The sequence below is a fragment of the Filicampus tigris genome, chromosome 7, assembly GCF_054856515.1.
Source record: "Filicampus tigris isolate MCC_2025a chromosome 7, RoL_Ftig_1.0, whole genome shotgun sequence".
Lineage (NCBI taxonomy): Eukaryota > Metazoa > Chordata > Actinopteri > Syngnathiformes > Syngnathidae > Filicampus > Filicampus tigris.
Genome location: NC_141223.1, coordinates 548,333 through 566,816, shown reverse-complemented (window position 1 = coordinate 566,816; position 18,484 = coordinate 548,333). Strand labels below are relative to the sequence as shown.

The 18,484-nt window shown below is 50.0% G+C and overlaps 1 protein-coding gene across 1 annotated transcript; it reads right to left on the bottom strand.

Annotated features, from left to right (window-relative positions):
- Nucleotides 1-315: 315 nt before the first annotated feature.
- timm50 (translocase of inner mitochondrial membrane 50 homolog (S. cerevisiae)) lies at nt 316-18,237 on the bottom strand. The gene is made up of 11 exons (XM_086036021.1): nt 17,935-18,237; nt 15,993-16,155; nt 14,552-14,583; nt 9,313-9,334; nt 5,910-5,968; nt 5,685-5,804; nt 4,482-4,586; nt 4,310-4,408; nt 1,268-1,424; nt 1,063-1,169; nt 316-938 (listed from the first exon to the last, which is right to left on the bottom strand). Exons 1-11 carry the CDS (start codon nt 18,139-18,141, stop codon nt 837-839), a joined length of 1,173 nt encoding a protein of 390 aa, XP_085892147.1. The 5' UTR covers nt 18,142-18,237; the 3' UTR covers nt 316-836.
- Between the last annotated feature and the right edge of the window lie 247 nt (nt 18,238-18,484).

Here is an 18,484-nt window from a genome sequence, read left to right as displayed (position 1 = left end):
CACTACCTAAACGTGAGCACATTTTGGTCTGAAATGAGCTGAACTGGGCGAGCGTGACGGCTTTCTGCCGCAAATGGACCGCATTTGGACATTTGAGCTTTCCGCCTGGAATCGATCAAAGAAGTTTGGACACAAACGCTTTCTTGCTAAAATTGACCAAAGGTTTGTGCCCGCAATTGGCCACATTTGGACATACGGTGTTTGCGTCTGAAACGGATCAAATTTTGCCGGGAGCTTTTGGACGGAAATCAACTGAATTTGGACATCGGAGGTTTCTGCCTCAACTTGAGCAAATGTCAAGAAAATGGGCCTTGGGAGGAGGAGTTTGTTTTTTAATTGACGATGTCATCGTACAACGTCCAAACGAGTGATTTCAAAAAAAAAAAAAAAACAAGACAGGGAGATTTTGAAGGATGACGCCAGTGAAGCCAGCAAAGACAGAAAAGTTCATAAATAATTACAAAGAAGAAAAAATACATGCAAAGACAAAAAATGGCCAAGACAAGCGTCTCCGCCGTCTTGTCTGCGTGTGATGACATCATCGGCCGCCATCTTTGCTGTGGCCGCCGCGATGGCGCGCGTCCGTTGTCTTTGTCTTTCCTGCCGATTTGGCTGAATTGGGGTCAGACGCGAAGGGGCGGCCCGGTTGGCCCCCGTCGCCCTCAAATCCAATCAGACGCTCCGTTCCCCGGAGGGGGAGGGGCCGGCAAACGCCCCGCAAAAAAGCAGCGGAAGTGTTTCTCGGGTTCGATCGGAGGCCGCCGGTGTCCGTCAAGGCGAGGTCTGGGCCGCTGGCCGGCCGGCCCGAAATCCGGCCCGCTCGCTCGCTGGCTCGCTCACTGCTGCTTGGAACGCCAAAAGCGCGAAGCGATGGAGCCCAGAGACAGACCCGATGTCTTGTGCTGCGACCGCTCGCCCACGCGCTGCTGCTCCTCCTCCTGCGCGCGCGCGCACGCACACACACACACACACACACACACATTGCTGCTTGAAATTGTGGAATTGCGCCACTGACCCGAGCGGCGACCGCTCCGTGGCCTTTGAGCCGGCGCCGGAGCGCACCTGCGCCAGCTGCGCCTGCCTGCGCTTGAAGGCGTCGATGGGGTCGTCCTCGGCGGCGTAGTTCTCCAGCACCGAGCGGACGTCGTCCACGCCGCTCAGCGCGATGGCTGCCGGGGCGAGCGAGGAGAGCAAAAGGCGTCAGGCGGGCGCTAACGGCTAGCGCGGCGGCTAGCGCGCTGGCCGGCTCGCGCGCCGGCCGGCTTACTCTTGAGGAAGTTGGCCAGGTCGTAGAGCGTGCGGTCGTCCGAGTTGCCGTCCCACTTCTTGAGCGCCATCCCGTTGAAGGGCTGCAGGCTGAAGGCTTCGCGCTTGCAGTCCACCACGATCACCTTGCTGCCGTCGCGGTTCAGACACGACACGTCCTGAGCGCAAACATTCGCGCGCGTCAATGCATGCGTGCGCAGATGCACTAACACACATACGCATTGAACTCACTCACCGCCAGACATTTTCAGACCCTCTTTTACGCAAACGTTAAAAAAAAATACATTCAACCGAGTGAAATGCAAAAAAAAATACAAATAAATTCCTGGGATCTCTGGACTGTGAAAAGACGTATAAATGCGTCTTTGGCAGCGAATGAGCTAAAGCACGAGTCGAGCATTCGCACGGGGCATTCGGATAAATATTGCGTTTGTGGAATAAGCGTTAATCCGGCCGTTTTTAGCCATCTCTGGGGGCGGCCATTTTGTCACTTGGGTCGACTGAAAACGACATCACGGCGACCGATCGGATTCAGAAAACAGGTCGGCCGCGATTGGTCGTTGTGAGCACTTGTGATGTCATTTTCAGTCGACAAAGTGAGAACATGGAGATGGCTAAAAAACAGTGGATTAACACTTAGTCCACAAACTCAACATTTATCACAATGCCAATGGTGGGCTGGCATAGAACATATTCTTGACAAAAAAAATTCCCCTTTAAAGCAGAAGTCAGGCCAAACATTTTTTTTCCCCCAAGAATATGTTCTACGCAGGCCCACTGGTGGCATTCGGATGTGGAATAGGAGAACTTCAGGCCTTTTTGGCCATGGCGTGCTTTTTGTTTGGCCGGTTGTGTTTGCAAAGGCTCGCCAGTGCCGTTGCACCGAGCGACCGGAGTTGCCCGGTGTAGGGAAGGCGCTCGCTGGAGAAATCAAGCGGCCCGACCCGACCGTGCCCCAAGAGCAGCGAATGAAACAAAGACCCGAAAAGCAAAAGAAGAGCACAACAAGCTCAACGGCAGCAAATGAAACAAACAAAAACAAACCGACGACACATCTACACAGCACAACGGCAAAGGAGAAACACTCAAACAAGTAACTGAAAAAAAAAAAAAAAAAAAAAAAAAAAAAAAAAAAGCGCGCGAGGCCCATCTGGCTCCCATTATTTGGATTTGCTGTTTGTTGCGTTTTGGTCTTTTTCTCCTTTGCTGCTGTGTTGAGTGTTCTGCTGTTGTTGTGTATTTTGGGCCAACTTGTTTGGGCAACTTTTTGATGCGGACAACGCGCTCGCCAATCAAACAGGCAAAAGGCGCACACTTTCTCTCCCGGCCGGACAGATGGCGCGGGATGCCGCTCCTCGTCCGATCGACAGGCTCATCCGGTGCCCCGCCCACTCAAACTCCCAGCAGACACATTGGTCAATCACCAAATAAAAAGCAGGCGGCGGCTATCGGCGGCTATCGGCACGCGAGCGCCGGAGCGGGACGTGTGGCGACGCCGCCTGATTGAAAGTTGGACAGTTACACTCGACTTTCCCTCAACCATCTGCTCTGATGGTGACAAAGGCAAAAACGACCGCCCGGTCGGGCCTGATTGGAACGCGAAAAGGAACGACAGGCAGGCAATCAGGAAGCTGAGCGTCGGGCAGCCCGTCGGGAAGCCGGTCCATCGATAGCCGATCAAGCGGCTCCGGCGGCGCGCCTCCTCCCGCTATTTTCCTGGAGCGCCTCTCACAGGTCGGCCTAGGTACTGCAACTCGACGCGACGCTCAAGTGCGCGCCAATTTGGAGCGAAAAGGCCCAAAGGCGGCGGCGGCGGCGGCGGCGGCGTCACGCTCTCAATGAAGACAAAGGCGGACAACAACAGGAAAGCGGCTTGGCTTGCTTGATTGCGCCTGGCCGCGTTGGCTCTTTTTGGGGAGGAAGAAGAGACAACACTTGTTGCTGCTGGGGGATTTCCAGCAGCTGAGGGCCTGCTTTACAGCAAAAAAAAAAAAAAAATCGAATAAAAGAATCAAGCAATCAATAAAAATGACCTCGCCATTGTTCGCTGAGGCACAATGAACGGAATCTCCGGGATGATTTGTGCTCCGAGTTCATCACGTGTGGCAAAAGTGCTCAGACGCCAAAAAAAAAAAAAAAGGACTGATTCAGCCACTTTACCTTGAGGGGCAAATCTAAAAAGCAAATCTTACTCTCAATGATGAAAACCGGAAGACCTGATGCCAAAAAATAAAAAAGTGCCGCTCCTCGTCCTCGCCCGCAAACAATAGCAGGAAGCGGCGCGGATGCGAAAGAAGGCCTGGGGGGCGGGGGTGGGGGGGCGTCCGGGGTTTGCAAAGACGCCACCAGCAAAGCAAAAATCGGCGCCAGGTCAGTTTGCCTGACCGACGCGACAGGCGGGCGGACGGACATTAGCCGTCTGTCCGTGCCATACTGCCCCCAGGTGGCCAATTTTGAAATGAGATATGGAAAGGAATGCAAACAAAGATGACACAATGTTGTTCCAGGTGTAGGAAACACAGCTCATAAAATCAGACACATTTCAAACCAAAAGTCCATCAAGCATCAAGTTTGACAAAGAACAAAATTCAACTGGAGTCAAGTGCAGCAAGTCGCCGGCAGGCTTATTCTCGCTTGGCAATCTCAATTAGTCTTGCTTTTGATTTCGTTTGGAGGCCTCCATAACCTCCAAACAAGAGAAATGTTAACCATTCACATATCTTTATTTTGAAACGGATTTATGATCGGCCATCGGATTTTCAAAAAAGCCCGATGTCGATATTTGTCCAAACGGCGAATATCGGCCCGGCCGATAATACAAGTCTATCCCTAGCGGCGGATGTAGGAATCGGCATCGGCGTCGGCCGACCTCGCGGCCGATCGTGTGGGATTCGGCGGCAGACCCCCGACGCTAATGCCAACGCTGGCCGATTGCGGGTCAATGGCATTCCCTCGCCACCTCCGGGCAAACCGCGTTGACTGGCGAGCGGTTAAGAGCGGCGACACGAAAAGTCATTCACCGATTACGCGGGTGGCCACGCACCTTGACGTGATGTCCGTCCATGTAGCGCGTGGCGTCTCTGAAGAGGCGATAGAGGACGAAACCCTGAGGGTCGATGCCGTCAATCAATGGGTACGCCGTCTGGACGCACCAAAGATGTTCAGCAACCAGACACACGGGCGGGCGGGCGAGCGAGCGAGCGAGCGCGTCTCACCATGCCGGTCTCTGCGGTGAAGATGATGATCTCGTAGAGCGGCGCCAGCTGCTGGAACAGGTAGTCGATGCCGGGACGTTTCTTGAAGCGCCACCCGGTGGCCAGCTGGAAGCGCGCACGCGATTACTCGGGCTGTCCGGTCCGCTCGAGTCATTTGGCAAGAGCGTCGAGTCCAAAGCGGCGCCCGCCCGCGTTCTAGCTGCTACGTGGCGTTGTTTGCGCATTTGCAGTGGGGATGTCACAATATCGCCAATGTTCAAATTGCCACCACATATTAATGGTGGCTTTCCAGTTGCAGGACCCTCTGCCGGTTAGTGCACCTTAATGTCAACCAGCCGCCGGATGAAGGGCGACACAACACATTTGTCTCCCTCCACAAACGCAGCGGAGCCCGTTCACATTGTGCATTAGCAACTAAGTGCTAATGCACAAATACAAATATTGGGGGTTTTTCTTTTCTTTTTAGATATGTATATATATATATATGTGGCCTGCAACATGGCGATAATGATCGTTTGGCGAGGTTCACGTGGCGGCCATCTAATGGCATGCTGACATTGGGATATGGTGACATCGCTCATTTTGCGTCGCTTAAAAGGAAAGGCAGGCGGGAGCGGCGCCACATAGTTGCAACTCGTTCGCTCCTGCGCCGACTGAGTTTTCGTCAGGGCCGATACCCGTTAGTAGCGGTCAAGGAGGCCGATAACCGAAATTTGGAGCCCGTATTCATTTTCGGCCCAAAGGAAAACATTGGCGTCAAAATCGAAACCAAAACTTTCAAACTCGTAACTTTGTTGAAACGTCTTCTAGCGCATGTTTATTGAACCATTTTCAGATTTGCACGATGATGTTTTTCATCATTACTTTTCATTATTACTACTCTATCTTTGGGGCCATCGCAGGAATCGGGGCCCACCTACCATTGTCGGGAGGGGAGATTCGGGGCTAAAAGTATCTCGCCGTCTCAACTGGGCTTTATCGATCCTCACCAGGGTCCCCAAAAAACAGAAGAGAACCGACCGGAGAGAAGCGTACAGGACGGGATCAAAATGGGAGTAAACCGCACCGGATGCGACCACGCGCAGGCAGGAAGGACCTGGCCGGAGTGTATAACAGCAGACCCGACGGGACGGCAAAGGACAGAACCGGACCGGACCGGAGCGGCGAGCCAGCAAAGCGGAGCGGACTGGCGCGCAAACGTACCGACCACTCCGGGTGCAGCAGCACGTCGGTGAGCTCCAAGACCAGCGTGTACGGGGGTTGGTAGTACGGCTCCTTCACCGGGTCCGGCAGCAATTTGGGGCTGGTGGGCTCGATGATCATCTGACGGCATCAAACGTGAGCGACGTGTCAGCGTCCGGCGCGGCCCGCGCTGGAGAGCGGCGCTCGCTCCGCCCCCCCACCCCACCCCGCCCCCACCCCACCCACCTGCCTGTAGTCCTGGAAGTACTTGACGGTTCTCTTCAGCTGCTGGACCACCGGCGGCTCTGAAAGACACCGTCCGCGTCCGTCCGTCAAGCTCGCCGAGGCAGACCGCGTAGCGGCGGAAACGTTGCAGGACCGGCGTCACTGCGGAAATCTTAAGGCCAAACTAAGCCTTTTCTTATTCAATTTGGCCCAGAGCATCGGCAAAGTATCGTTCAAGCGCTTTGATTTGGCAGGAAAAGAGTCGCATTCAAAAATCAAAGAAAGCCACATGAATTCCAAGTCCGTTTCTGTGAACCAGCTTAGTCCAAAACTTGCGGTGGAAAAGTAGGAATCACGGCAAACAATGATGGAAAATTTGTTCAAAGCTTTGGTCGGCTGGCTCGACGGCACATTTTTGGGGACGATGTGACGGCGTGAGCCGGGCGCCGCTGCCGACGAGCGCTCCCGATAAGGTCGCCGGCTAGCTTTGCGCTAATGACGCGTCCGGCCGCCAATGACCAATAATAATCAAGTTGTCCGGCGGGGGCGACGCGTGCGCCGATGCTCGGACGCCGCGCTCCCCGCGGACTGACTTTCTGGACACCACAACCGCGCCGCCCCCTAAAGAAAGAAATAAACGCATCCCAAGTAGGAGGGACGGCAGAATAGCAGCAATAGCTCCGTTTTGCTTTACAGGTCGCAAAAAAGTCATTTTTTTCCCCTCTTAGATAACCTTTGTTATTATCGACGGAAATGTTTAAAAACTAGGGACGTAACGATTCCATTGTCGATTTTCAGTTCCCGATCGTCAAGACGAGCATTTTCTTGGCAACAATCTGTCGCGCGCACCCACGCGAGTGGAACGAGGGACGTCGGCGGAATCCGAGCGCGCCGTCTCCCCGGGGGGCGGCCATTTTGCCACCGCCCGATCGTGATGTCACGGCGCCGGGCGGGCTCGGGTGCCGACCGATCGGCCGGTTCCCGCCTTCGGTCACGCGACCTTGGCAAGCTGAGCCGAGAACGCCGCAAGCGGGGCCGCCTAGAACAGGAGCATGTTAAGATTTTTTTGCGACGGAGGCGTCCGAGAGTCCCGAAGAGCTTCCGTCCCGGCCCTGGAATGCAACCCGGATTTTCTTTCGGACGCGCCACGGAGAAACGAGGGTGCCCGGGCGCCCGAACGAATTTGGATTTGATTGCAGCAGACTAAAGCAAAACAAGCCAAAGGAGTGAAGGAGGGAGGGCTGGAGAAAACCAATGGAGGGAAAAAGATGAAGGAAGGATAAAGGGAAAGAAAGGCTGAGGAATGCAAGGAGGGAGGGGCCCAGGGGAGCGGCAGCTCAATGGCCGGCCGGCCGGCTGGGGAGAAGAAGGACAAGCGTGTGCGCCAACCACCGCAGGAGAAGGAGGAAAAAGACGAGCGCTTGCTCAAGGAGGAGGGACCACGCACGCGCGCACACGAGATGCACAGCCTCACTAACGCACGCAGGTAACATTTTTGGATGTCAACGAGTTTTGACATAGTATCGGTTTTTTGTCAAATCTGGCCAACCTCCCCACAATATCGTGCTAATTGCCGTATCGTGAGGTTGACACATGGTACGGTGACATTTGGATGTCGATGCACCCCTAATAATTTGGAATGGGACCAAACCGGTGTGGATTTCTTTTTTTTATAGGCTGATTCTGATATTTCACAGAAAAAAACCCGCAATAACACATTCATCGGCTCCTTCATTGAAAAAGTGTATAATGAACAAATGACAGGTTTTTTTCATGCTTACAACAACAGGCAGAATATTTGACTTTTTGACACATCTTGAACTTTCAGGCCATAAAGGTCCAAAGTGACGTTGATGGCAAAGAACGATTTGTGCGCGATGCCTGTTCACTTCGACTCCATTCTTGTGAAAACCTGAGATGCCTTTCTCACATGTCCGAACATGTTTTCCTTGCCAGAGTTGCCGTTTAAACATTACAGGTGGGCACAGAGACAGTTCAACTGATACGAAAGCGCCCCCCCCCCCCCCCCCATATAAAATTTCCTGCCAAGAAATGCGTGTTTCCTGAAATCTAGACAACATGTTGCCCTTCTGGCGGTTATCAGATGTAGCACGTGACGGTGACAAGCACAACATTTTGCAGTCGCCCTCTAGTGGACAAACATTGCAAGGACGTCACCCTGAGCAGCACTTCCTGTTTGATGAGAACTGAAGACTAGATCGGCATTTCATCGGTAAACGTCCGGCTCCATTACGAAAAAACCCTTGATTACAATTATTCTGGGAATGGTTGTTGAAATGACCATTATTCAAACAATCCTTATTTTTGGGGTACAAAACGAGAAAACGTTCAAAATATCGAAAGTATAAAGACAAATAAATGTAAGGAAGTTCCTTTTGAAAATGTATCAAATCAGTTTTAGGAAAATGTCTGATTTCCTTCGGCAAGATAGAAATGCATATTGCTCATGTTTTTGTTTTGTTTTACGCCAATGCCAATTTTGTAACGGCGGTCATTGAATTTTGATTGATTGCGCAGCCAACCGTGATTTTGAAAATGTGTCAAATGAATCATTTGATGAAGCATTTCTTGTCCTACTTTGAAGTTTGTCTGTCTCTCGTTAGGTTATGGGTCAACCGGGTCCCCGGGCGGCGTTAGCCAATCGGCTCCCTCCTACCCTCTGGTCCTTGTCGTCTCGTCAACTTGCGCGTATTTAGTACGCCGCTTTCTTTGCGTCCCGCTCGCTTCCCTGTCCTTTGTCTCTTATCAAAGTCGAGTGCCGGTGTTTTGTCTCATTTGATTGTGGAGCAGAGTGTTTTGTGTTTCCAACATCCCGCAAGCACCTTGTTTGCCTTCGCTTGAAATGAAAGCATTCAATCTCTGCTTTTTCATCTATTTTATTTGTATCTATATTTTACATTACTTTTATCTATATTCATTAATACGTGTATCGCAGCCTTTTATTGTTTTTCTTCTATTTATTCTATTGTTTGTAAAGTGCTCTGTTACAGCTCTAGCTGAAATGCGCTATACAAATGAAATTGTATTGTATTGTATTTCTTCCGGTGCGAGTGGCTCGTGGATTCGTTTTTGGGGGGGGGGGGGGGGGGACTACTGGCCGACTTTTCCACAACTCGTCTCTGTTCGCAGCCACGGTGTTAGCGGCCGACATCGGCGGAGCCGCCGCGCATCCGCTGATTTGCATTTCTCGGAGATTGAAATCAAATGAAAGGGCAAAAAGATGTGGAACAAAGCGGGAAAATCAACAATAAGGTGACTTGCAAGTCCAAGTGTCCGAGTCCCTTGGAAAAGACGCACGACTTGCAAGTACTCCAACTTGGCATATGGATGTGTGCACAAGTGCCGACGGTCTTTGGTGACAGCAACCAAGAAAAAGGAACAAGGGTCACGCGTTCACACTTACCTTTGTCGAACTCATCGGGAATCTGTGAGACACACAAAACGGGCGACCATGAGAAAAAGGCCTGCGTGCCCAACAAAAGCGTTACGTGTGTGTGTGTGTGTGTGTGTGTGTGTGCAAAGCAGAGCTGGGCATGCGACTAAAAACGGGCCTACAATGGGCCGCCGGCAAAAATAGGACTGGCCTGTCATTTGAAAGGGCCCTCCCGCCGTTTCCGACTTGGCCAAACCAGCACTGGCGCAAAACTTGGCTTGCAAATGTCATCTTGTTTGTGTCCTGACTTGTTTGGCGTCAGCCAAAGTCGGAGCGCGTCAGAACCTTTTTGTCCGTCGTGGGACAAGGGGGCCCTCGTCTTCCCCCCCCCCCCCCCCCTTGCGGTCAAAGTCAAGCCAGCCACGCGGGGGGGCCCCAGATTTTGTTTGCATTTGGTCTCAAGCCGGCCTTAGCCTTTTGAAACGGGAAGTCAACGCAAACGTTTTCTTTTTTTTCCTGTTCTACGCAAGCCCACTAGTCGGATGAATATCGAATCTAATCCGGCCGTTTTGAGCCAATGGCCAGGGGGCGGCCATTTTGTGACTGAAAATGACATCAGAGTCGCCGAGGCGAGGAGCGTCGGGCGGCTCGGCTGCTTTCTGAAGCTGAGCGACCCTGGCCCCGTCCCGATGGCCACGCTTGCTTTGCGGCCTTCGCTCAAGTGCGCAAAGGTGTACACAAATCGGGACACTGCGCGTGACATCGTCGACGACTTGGCGGTTTTAGCAATTTTTGCCGTCTGAAAACGTCAGCGGAGTCCAAGTGGGTCTTCCGGCGGACGGCAGCCACGGCTCCGTTTGCGGCCCCTGCGCGATAGGCCGTTGCCCGGTACGGCAACTACACTGGGACAAAATACAGAGGTCAACGGTGACTTCAAAACATCCAACCATTTGACACATATACAAAGGATCAACTCTGGAATGATGGGAGAAGAGCACGGCTACAGGAATCGCAGCCAATGTCGTCCGTTTTCGGCCATTTCGGTCAAAGCGCCAACGAATGGCGGGTAACGTGCTCGGGATGCGGCCTTGAAGTCCCGAGGGCGCCGAGGCGACGGAGCACTTTGCAGGATTGGGACTCCCTACACACTGGCAACCTCGGCGGGACCGCGCAAATGAGGGGCACAAGGGTGCGAGTGTGGCCATCGGTGGCCATCGGTGGCCATCGGTGGCCATCGGTTGCCATCGGTGGCCATCGGTGGCCATTGGGCCTGTGATGTCATTTTCAGTGGACACATAATGGCCGCCTCCTGAGATGGCTACATTTTGCTGCTTAACTCCTACTCCACAAAGGCAATATTCATGTGAATGTCGTGTTTGGACTGCGCAGAACCTTTTCTTCTTCATTTTAATCCAAACTCGGATGGGATTGGAGACATTTTGTCCATGTGAACGTCGCCGCCATATTTGGCCTCAATCCAAACGGACACGCATGATTTTGTGCTTGGAAATGCCAGCAGGCGACCACTTTTGGGTCAAGCTGCCGTGGCCTTTCAACATCCCGCTAGGGGACGAGTGGCAGAAGTGGACGGCTGGGAGGGAGGGAAGGAAGGCAGGCATGGGAGGGGAGGGAGTGAAAAGTGCACATGACAATGTCACGCTAAACAGCATCAAGTCACATGGCCGACCGGCGGGTTCAAAGTGTTGAGTTGAACTTGCTTCCAGTTGCAAGAAGTGACAAAGAGGAGGAGGAGGAGGAGGAGAAAGGCGACTTGCGCCCTGGCCTTTGAAGTGAGCCACACAGGAGACAATCGTGCGCACCGCCGCCGTTGGGAAACCATTGCAACGTCGCCAGGACAAAAGCATTCCAGAAAGACGTGCGCGCCTTGCGATACGAGTGACCTTTTGAGCGCTGAGAGTTCATAGACGCAACGCTCGGTGCGACTCGATCGATTATTCAATTCGTTGATTTGATTATTTTTACATCGATATGGATTTTAAAAATCGATTTTCAATTCATCGTTACATGCTACTATTTGAGAAAAATATTGACCGCAAACGAGCAGGTTACCGTGATTACAATTGAAACTCGATGAATCGCGCGGCCCTAAAAACGAGCTCGGTGGCGGTCAACTCCATCAGCGGCATTTTTTCAAACATTTCATCATTCGTCGCAAGCCGTTTCTTGCCGCTCGCAGGTCAACTAAATAGAACGCGAGGACAAATACATCTCCAGAAGTCCAAACAAGCTGACCTTTAGATAGATCAATGCTAACATGAAAGTGAAAATAACACTGACTTGCAAACACTTTGCATCGATAGTTGCGCTTGAGAAGCAACGCACATTTGAACACTAACCGCTTCACAACACACGAAGACAGATAATCCAACGATAGACCCACTTGAGCAAAAACGACTTGGAGTCAAAGGATGACTTGCGACGGGAAGAATTTTGCGTCGCGAGCGTGGCCGCAGAACAAGTTCAACTGGTATGTCAAGCTTGAAGTCCCGAAAGTGGCAAAGTGTGGCGGCGGGGACGCGTGACGTGTGCCGCCGCCGCCGCCGCCTCCCCGGGAGCTGGTCGCAGACGCCCCTGGCGGGACGCCTGTGAGATAAGTGTGCTCGTCCACGCCGGCAGGAAGCGAACGACGCTAACGGCGGTCGTCGACGTCACCGTGGCGACCAAATGCCACCATGGAAACTGGGAGCAAATGTCTCTCCGCTACATTTGTGCGTGGCGCTGCTGCATTTTACAAGTTTTGAAATCAACTCTACAAAATCAAAGATTGTTCGCTCAATTCGCATTCATATTAGAGGTTGCAACAATTTAACAATGAATGGACAGATAATCGATGAAATGAATTGACGAGCTAATCAATGAATTGTGCGGAGACCTAACCCCAACCCTGTGCAATGAATCGAAAGTCAATTACAATGACGATTATCACGCTCCGCGAATTCCAAGATTGGCGTAATCGTAAAAAAACATTATTCATGTTCATTTAGGGCAGGGGTGTCGTCCTGCCTGTTTTCCATCTCTCCCTGCTGCAACACACCTGTTTCAAATGATCAGCTCATCGGCAAGTTTTGCAGGAGCCTGATCTCGATCCCGATCGTTTCAATCAGGTGTGTGTGTGTTGGACGAGGGAACCTCTAAGACATGCAGGAGGGCGGACTGGAGTTTGACACCCCCGATTTTGAGCGTTTTGTCAACTTCAAGTTCCCAAATTGTTTTTTTCGATGCCGCAAACATAGTCAACAAACACGCCGCCTCCGCAAGTGCTAACTTCAAAATAAAGCTTGAGGAAGCAAACCGCATTACAAGGACTAAGACTTCTTTTCTTGTTGCTGTTATTTTTTTTTTTGGGGGGGGGGGGGGGGGGGGGTTGCTTCTAATATTTCCCGGAGGGAAAGCTGTCATATTCTGACAATGAAGCCTTTTTTTTTTTCCTTTAGGAGGAAGAAAGAAGTCCTTTTTTCCGTTGAGTGTTGTTTTGTTTTTTCAAGCAAAACAAAGACTTATTTTTGATTGAACAGAACAGGCTTTTATTTTTGGAAGACTCTTTTTTTAAAGATTAAATTGCATTTTGGGGCTAATAGAGTTGGAATGTAAGTGGCAGTGTCTGAAATCAAATGTTTACCTTTAAGGAAAAAGTGCCGTTTGTTTCCCAGACAAAAAAGTCGTAATATGCCCAGAACAAAGGCTTACGTTTCAAGAAAAAGTCATGGTTTTTTTTCAAATGTGTGAAAAAGGGACATTATGGGAATGAAGTCATATTTTCTGAGAAATGCAACCCCCAGATTCCAAAAATGAAATAACATTGAAAAAAAAATGAAGAAATGTTTTGTTTTTATTTTTCCCGAGAATGTGCGATGCGGCCGAGAGACGAAGCGCGGCGCGTGTTTGGCAGACGCCTGTTCCGAGGGCCCAATCATAAAAGGTTTCCCACAGCGGCAGCTTCAAAGCCAAGCAGGAAGCTTCTCCGTCCCAACAAAAGGATGCGCCGCGGCGGGTGCGAGAAGTGTGCCCTTTGAAGTCAAGTGCCGCGAGTGGGCCGATCGGGAAAATCGGGATCGTTTGGCCTCTTTGATGCTGGCCACTCTCCCCGACAGACGCGCCAATAAAAGGCCAGACGAGCGGCAAAGTTGTCGCCTCGGCGTCAGAGGGGCGGCGGCGGCGGCGGCGCCGACGCCAACGACGAGGACGCGTGGGACAAAAGGTGAGAGAAGTGTGCTGCCTTCCCTGGCTCGCTATTGGGCTGTCCCGCCCACACATAAAAGGAGACACCCACCAGTCCGGAAAGTGTGTCCGCTTGGAAAAGTTGGGGACGCCAAAGCATGTCTTTCAATGAAAAATGAAATGTCGTCTGAGAAGACTTTCCACAGACAAATTGCAAGCACTCCAGCGTCAAATCAATAAAAGCATCAACTAAAAAAAACACGCAACTTTTGAATATGAAACCACGTCCGCTTGCATTTCAAAAAAATCCCTACTGGAAAAAAATCTCTCTCTTGATCCCCATTACGATTTTCATGGAAATAATCAAATTCCATGTGTCCAATTTTGGTTTCAACTTTTGCAATCTTTTTTCTTCTTTTTTCTCAATTCAATACGAGGGATGTAACGAGTCACCGAAGCCCCGATACGATTTTCCGTTCCCGATTGGATTTTTTTTTCAAAACATTTTTCTTTGAACATCTGCATTTTGTCCTTGTTACAAACGGTCACTTTTTGTAACTGCACACACAAAGAACTTGAAAACGAACTCATCGTTTGAACTGTTGAACGGCATTCTTGCCTTGTTATCAGTGTTTGGTTTGTGCCAGAACTAAACACGAAAATAAATACACGTACAATAGATTTGACTCTTATGAACAAATCCTTTGTGATCAAAATACCAACATTGATTTTTTTTTTCCGACATTGATGCATATTTGAAACAGTTCAAATGGATTTTCAATGAATGGTTACATCCCTATTTAATACCCATGTAAGGGAATGAAAATTTGCGTCATGCTCACTAAAGTCTATTAGTCAGCTAAACAAAAACGAAAATGTTTTCCTTTTTTCAGAACAAACTGAACAGAGGCACAACACTCGTGTTGTGGAGGGGCTTCATTTCATCAGCTTTGCTCCTGCCCGTTCATTTTGAACCATATAGTTGTTGTTTTTTGAGGGGGCGTTTGGATATCCCCCTTCTTCAATTGCTTGAAGTACTTTTTTTGTTGTTTTTCTTGTACTGCTGATCGTGCGTGTGCGCGAAACCTACCTGATTGCCTTGTTCGTCCACTGAATTGGTCCCTGAAAACAAAGGAGGAAAAAAAAAAAAAGAGTAAGAACATTCCTACAAAAATGTTGTTTACTGTCAAGTGACAACAGTGTCCAAACAACGACTTTGGCAACCTCAATTGTTACTTGGACAGGCGTCCTTATCGCCGTGGCACAATTTCTCGCAAAAACAGAGTCACCGACGGAATACTCGACTGGAAAAAGGTTCCCTTGTGACATCCCTGCTCACCCCACTTTGTCAATCAATGCTGGCTTGAAGTCGAGAGACTTCCACCACTTGGAATTGGGACATACTGCGTCAAAATAAAGCCCTAGATCCACCAATCGAACGTCGCGAAGCGTCAGGGCTTGGGAGGATATATATATATATATATATATATATATATATCAATAAAATTATATATAAAGCGACGGTCGCAGTTGGCCCACGTCGCATTGGGCTAGCTAGGCCTTAACGGCTGATGTGGGGACAGACCAACGGCATGCATTTGTCAGGCAACCTGTACGAGTAGGGATGGAAGGATTCACTCAAGCCCCGATTCGATTTTCAGTTGATTTTGATTTGATCTTTTTAAAATCTTTTTTTTTTTTTAACATGAATGACTTTTGATTTTAAAACCAAAATATATTTTTCTTTTAACATCTGCATTTTGTCCTTGTGACAAACAATAACTTGCTGTAACTTACAAAAAACTTGAAAATGAACTAATAATTGTGAACTGTTTAACAACATTTTTGTCTCGTTATCAGTGTTTTGTTAGTGCCAGAACTAAACACAAAAACAACGGTACAATAGATTGGACTGTTATCATTTCAAATCCTTTTGTGAGCAAAATTTCAATATTGATTCTTTCATTTTTTACATCGATGCATATTTGAAGCCGCTTAAATCGATTCTGTCCATTTCCAATGAATCGTTACACCTCTACTTTTGACTGTTGCTATTTGAGTTTTCTACCGTAATTTCTATGAACTTCTTTTTACAGTGTATGAGTAGTGCTTTGCCGCCATCTACGGGCAATGCATATCGTAAGCAGTTGCAATCGATTTTTGACAAATCGTTACATCCCTAAGTATTAGGCAATGGGCTGATGTCAGCAGCTTTCGACCTAAAAGTGGGCGGGCCAAAATCTGGCTGACAACCATCAGACAACAAGCCTCAAATTACTGGCGAGATCATTTTGGAGGGAATTTTTTCCCGCAGACATCAATGACTGCAATTTTCGAGAAGATCCTTAAGTCAACAGGAGAAGATGCGGGTGGTCCGCTTTGACAGGGGAACACCCACATTTCGGGCTAGCTGCACCCAGAGCGCGGATGTAATATGAAGTTGCCAGAGCGCGGATCTAATATGAAGTTGCCCAAATGACAGCAGGAAGAGGACAGGAAAGAGGCCGGACGAGGAGGAGGCGCGCGCTCACCAAAAATGTAGACGATGCTGACGGCGCCGCCCAGGCCCATCAGGCCCGCCAACCTCAGCACCATCTTCTTGGCGTAGGCGCTGTTCTCCTTCTGCTTCTTGTCGCCCGCTGCCTGCTCGCCGCCGGCCGCGGCTTCCGCGCCCTCGGCGGGAGGAGGCTGGCCCTGCATCACATGACGCGGCCGCAATGACGCTTACGCTTCAGGGTCGATTCGGCGGCAGTCGCGCGTTTGCGTTTTGACGTTAACCACGCGGGCGCCTTGCTGAGATCAACAACGGGAGGTTTGGCAGGCCCGGCAAACTCGCAGAGCTGCCCCGAGCGTGCCGGAATCGTTGACTAAAAAGGACGTTGGCAGCATGTCTTCAATTCGGTGCAAAACACAAGTCAAAATGAGAGTTCATCAAATACTAATCAATTATCAATCAATAAGGATTTTTGATTACTCGTTTGGAAACCTTGTACAATTCCATCTGCATTTTGAATGCACTACTTTTTTTTTTTTTACAAAAAATATGCAAACAGTTTTTAAACTGAATGGATTATCATTTTACAGTAAATGCATAAAATTTAGGGATGTAATGATTCACTCAAGCCCCGATTTGATTCCATTATCAGTTCCGGATTTTCAATTCGATTTTTCAAAAATCACTACCATGCTTGTCTCTGTGCTGCAGCCATCCACAAACGCACTGATGTTTGGCGCAAGCGCATAATTTGATCTACACATTAAAATGCGGTCAGATTCAAAAATCTGGAATGGCAAAAAAATGTAAAGACGCTCCTTTAGCTAAGTTAGTATGTTATGTCTTTGGTTAGGTGTTGCTGTATAGGGCTTGTGAACGCTGAGATGTCCGAGGCTCGATTTGTCTCGATTATTCGATCAATCGGTTTAAATCGAATCATCGTCGCATCCCTAATAAAAACAAATTAAAAAAAGCTACCAATGGTTAATTGGATAAGTCTCCTCTTCTCTAGTTTAGCGTCACATGCCCTGAATCCAAAACGAGTCCAACCAAAGAAAGCTGATCCCTTTGGAAGCAACCAGCTCCTCATCTCCAATTTTGGGGTCCTTTCTTCTCTCGCCATGACTCAGCAGAGTGATGCGGCTCACTCGTGTTCTTGGTTAGAGACACAGCAGATCCTGCATTTGGAATATTCATAATCGCTGACCATCAGGTTAATTGAATCCAAATCTCGATCACGATTCAAATTTGATTCATTGAGCAGCCCTAGTTTACTAAAACGTCTTGTACGAGACAATTGAGTGTGGCTGTAGATTTCTGAAGGGGTGGAAACGAGGACACGAGGGGGCTCTACTCTGCTCGTGACCTTCACGCCAAACGAAATTTCGGTGCTAAAACAACACATGCAAGGACCGCTACACATCGGATGATGTTTGAACTCGCCAGCAGAGCAGTGAAATGTGTGTCATTTTACAACCTTCCAACAGTCATGATTAAATGGCACCGGCAGTCATCTCTAGCCGGTGCCAATTGCACACACAGAAACAGCAATACAGTATTGAAAGGGGGGGGGTGTAACAGTTTGCTCTTCTCGTTGTTAAACCTGCACAAACACTTTGACTTGATGACAGTGCTAGCATGCTAACAGTTGCTAACCCCCCCCCCCCCCTCCTCGTCGAAGGTTCATTCAAACGTTGTAGGACACACGCTAAGGCGCAGCAACTTATGCTTTGGTTTACACGCGTCCTTTTATCGTCCGGACGTATCGTACGTGTTCCCATTTCTCGGAGTGGGGAAGGAATCCTTCTTTAGACGTAAAATAAGCTAACGACAGGTTGGCCATGCCAATGCGGGGGTTTGTTTAAGACACTTGGACGCCCCGATGAGCAACCTCGCGCTGAGGTTCGGTCGCTTTCCCTCTTTGCCAGCCCGCCGACGTCGCCACGCGGAGCAAATCGAGCGCACCCGATGCGCCTCACCTGACTCTGTTGCTGGAGCCGCTCCTGGAGAATCGCCTGGGCCAGACCAACCGTCGCACCGTCGTGGCCGGCCGGCGCTTTGTCCGTGGACAGTGTGCGTACGACGTCCACCGCGGCGGGCGACGAGGTGCCCGCCACCCCGCTCCGAAGCCTGAGGAGGCCCCGGCTCGCTCGCACACACATGGGGAGCACACGCGTAGCCGACATCTTGGATGACAGTTGCCGGACCGGCGAGAGAACTTCGCGTCTTCCACTCCGAGCTAAAGGACAAAACCGCCCGATTGGTTGCACTTGTTGAGTGACAGGCGCGACAACCTCTCAGCGAGGGCAGAGGCCTCCGGGGGAGGAAGAAGTGGGCGTGCTCTGGCTGTACTGGCCAGTCAGAAGCAAGCAGGAGATTGTCCTTCGCTTACGACACAAAGGTGCCATGTTGGTTGAGGGCAAAATCCCCAAAGTTATTACAATACAACACTTCAAATGTGTTTTGCAAAGGTTATATGGACATATGTCCTTTAACGTTGCACATCCATCCATCCATTATCCAATACGC

Excerpts from the sequence above, each read along its gene's own strand:
- timm50 (XM_086036021.1), bottom strand. The coding sequence starts at position 18,141 with ATGTCGGCTACGCGTGTGCTCCCCATGTGTGTGCGAGCGAGCCGGGGC. Across the intron at positions 16,156-17,934 it reads GGCTCCAGCAACAGAGTCAG|GGCCAGCCTCCTCCCGCCGA; the intron begins GTGAGGCGCATC and ends CATGTGATGCAG. Across the intron at positions 1,425-4,309 it reads TGGACGGACATCACGTCAAG|GACGTGTCGTGTCTGAACCG; the intron begins GTGCGTGGCCAC and ends GTTTGCGCTCAG.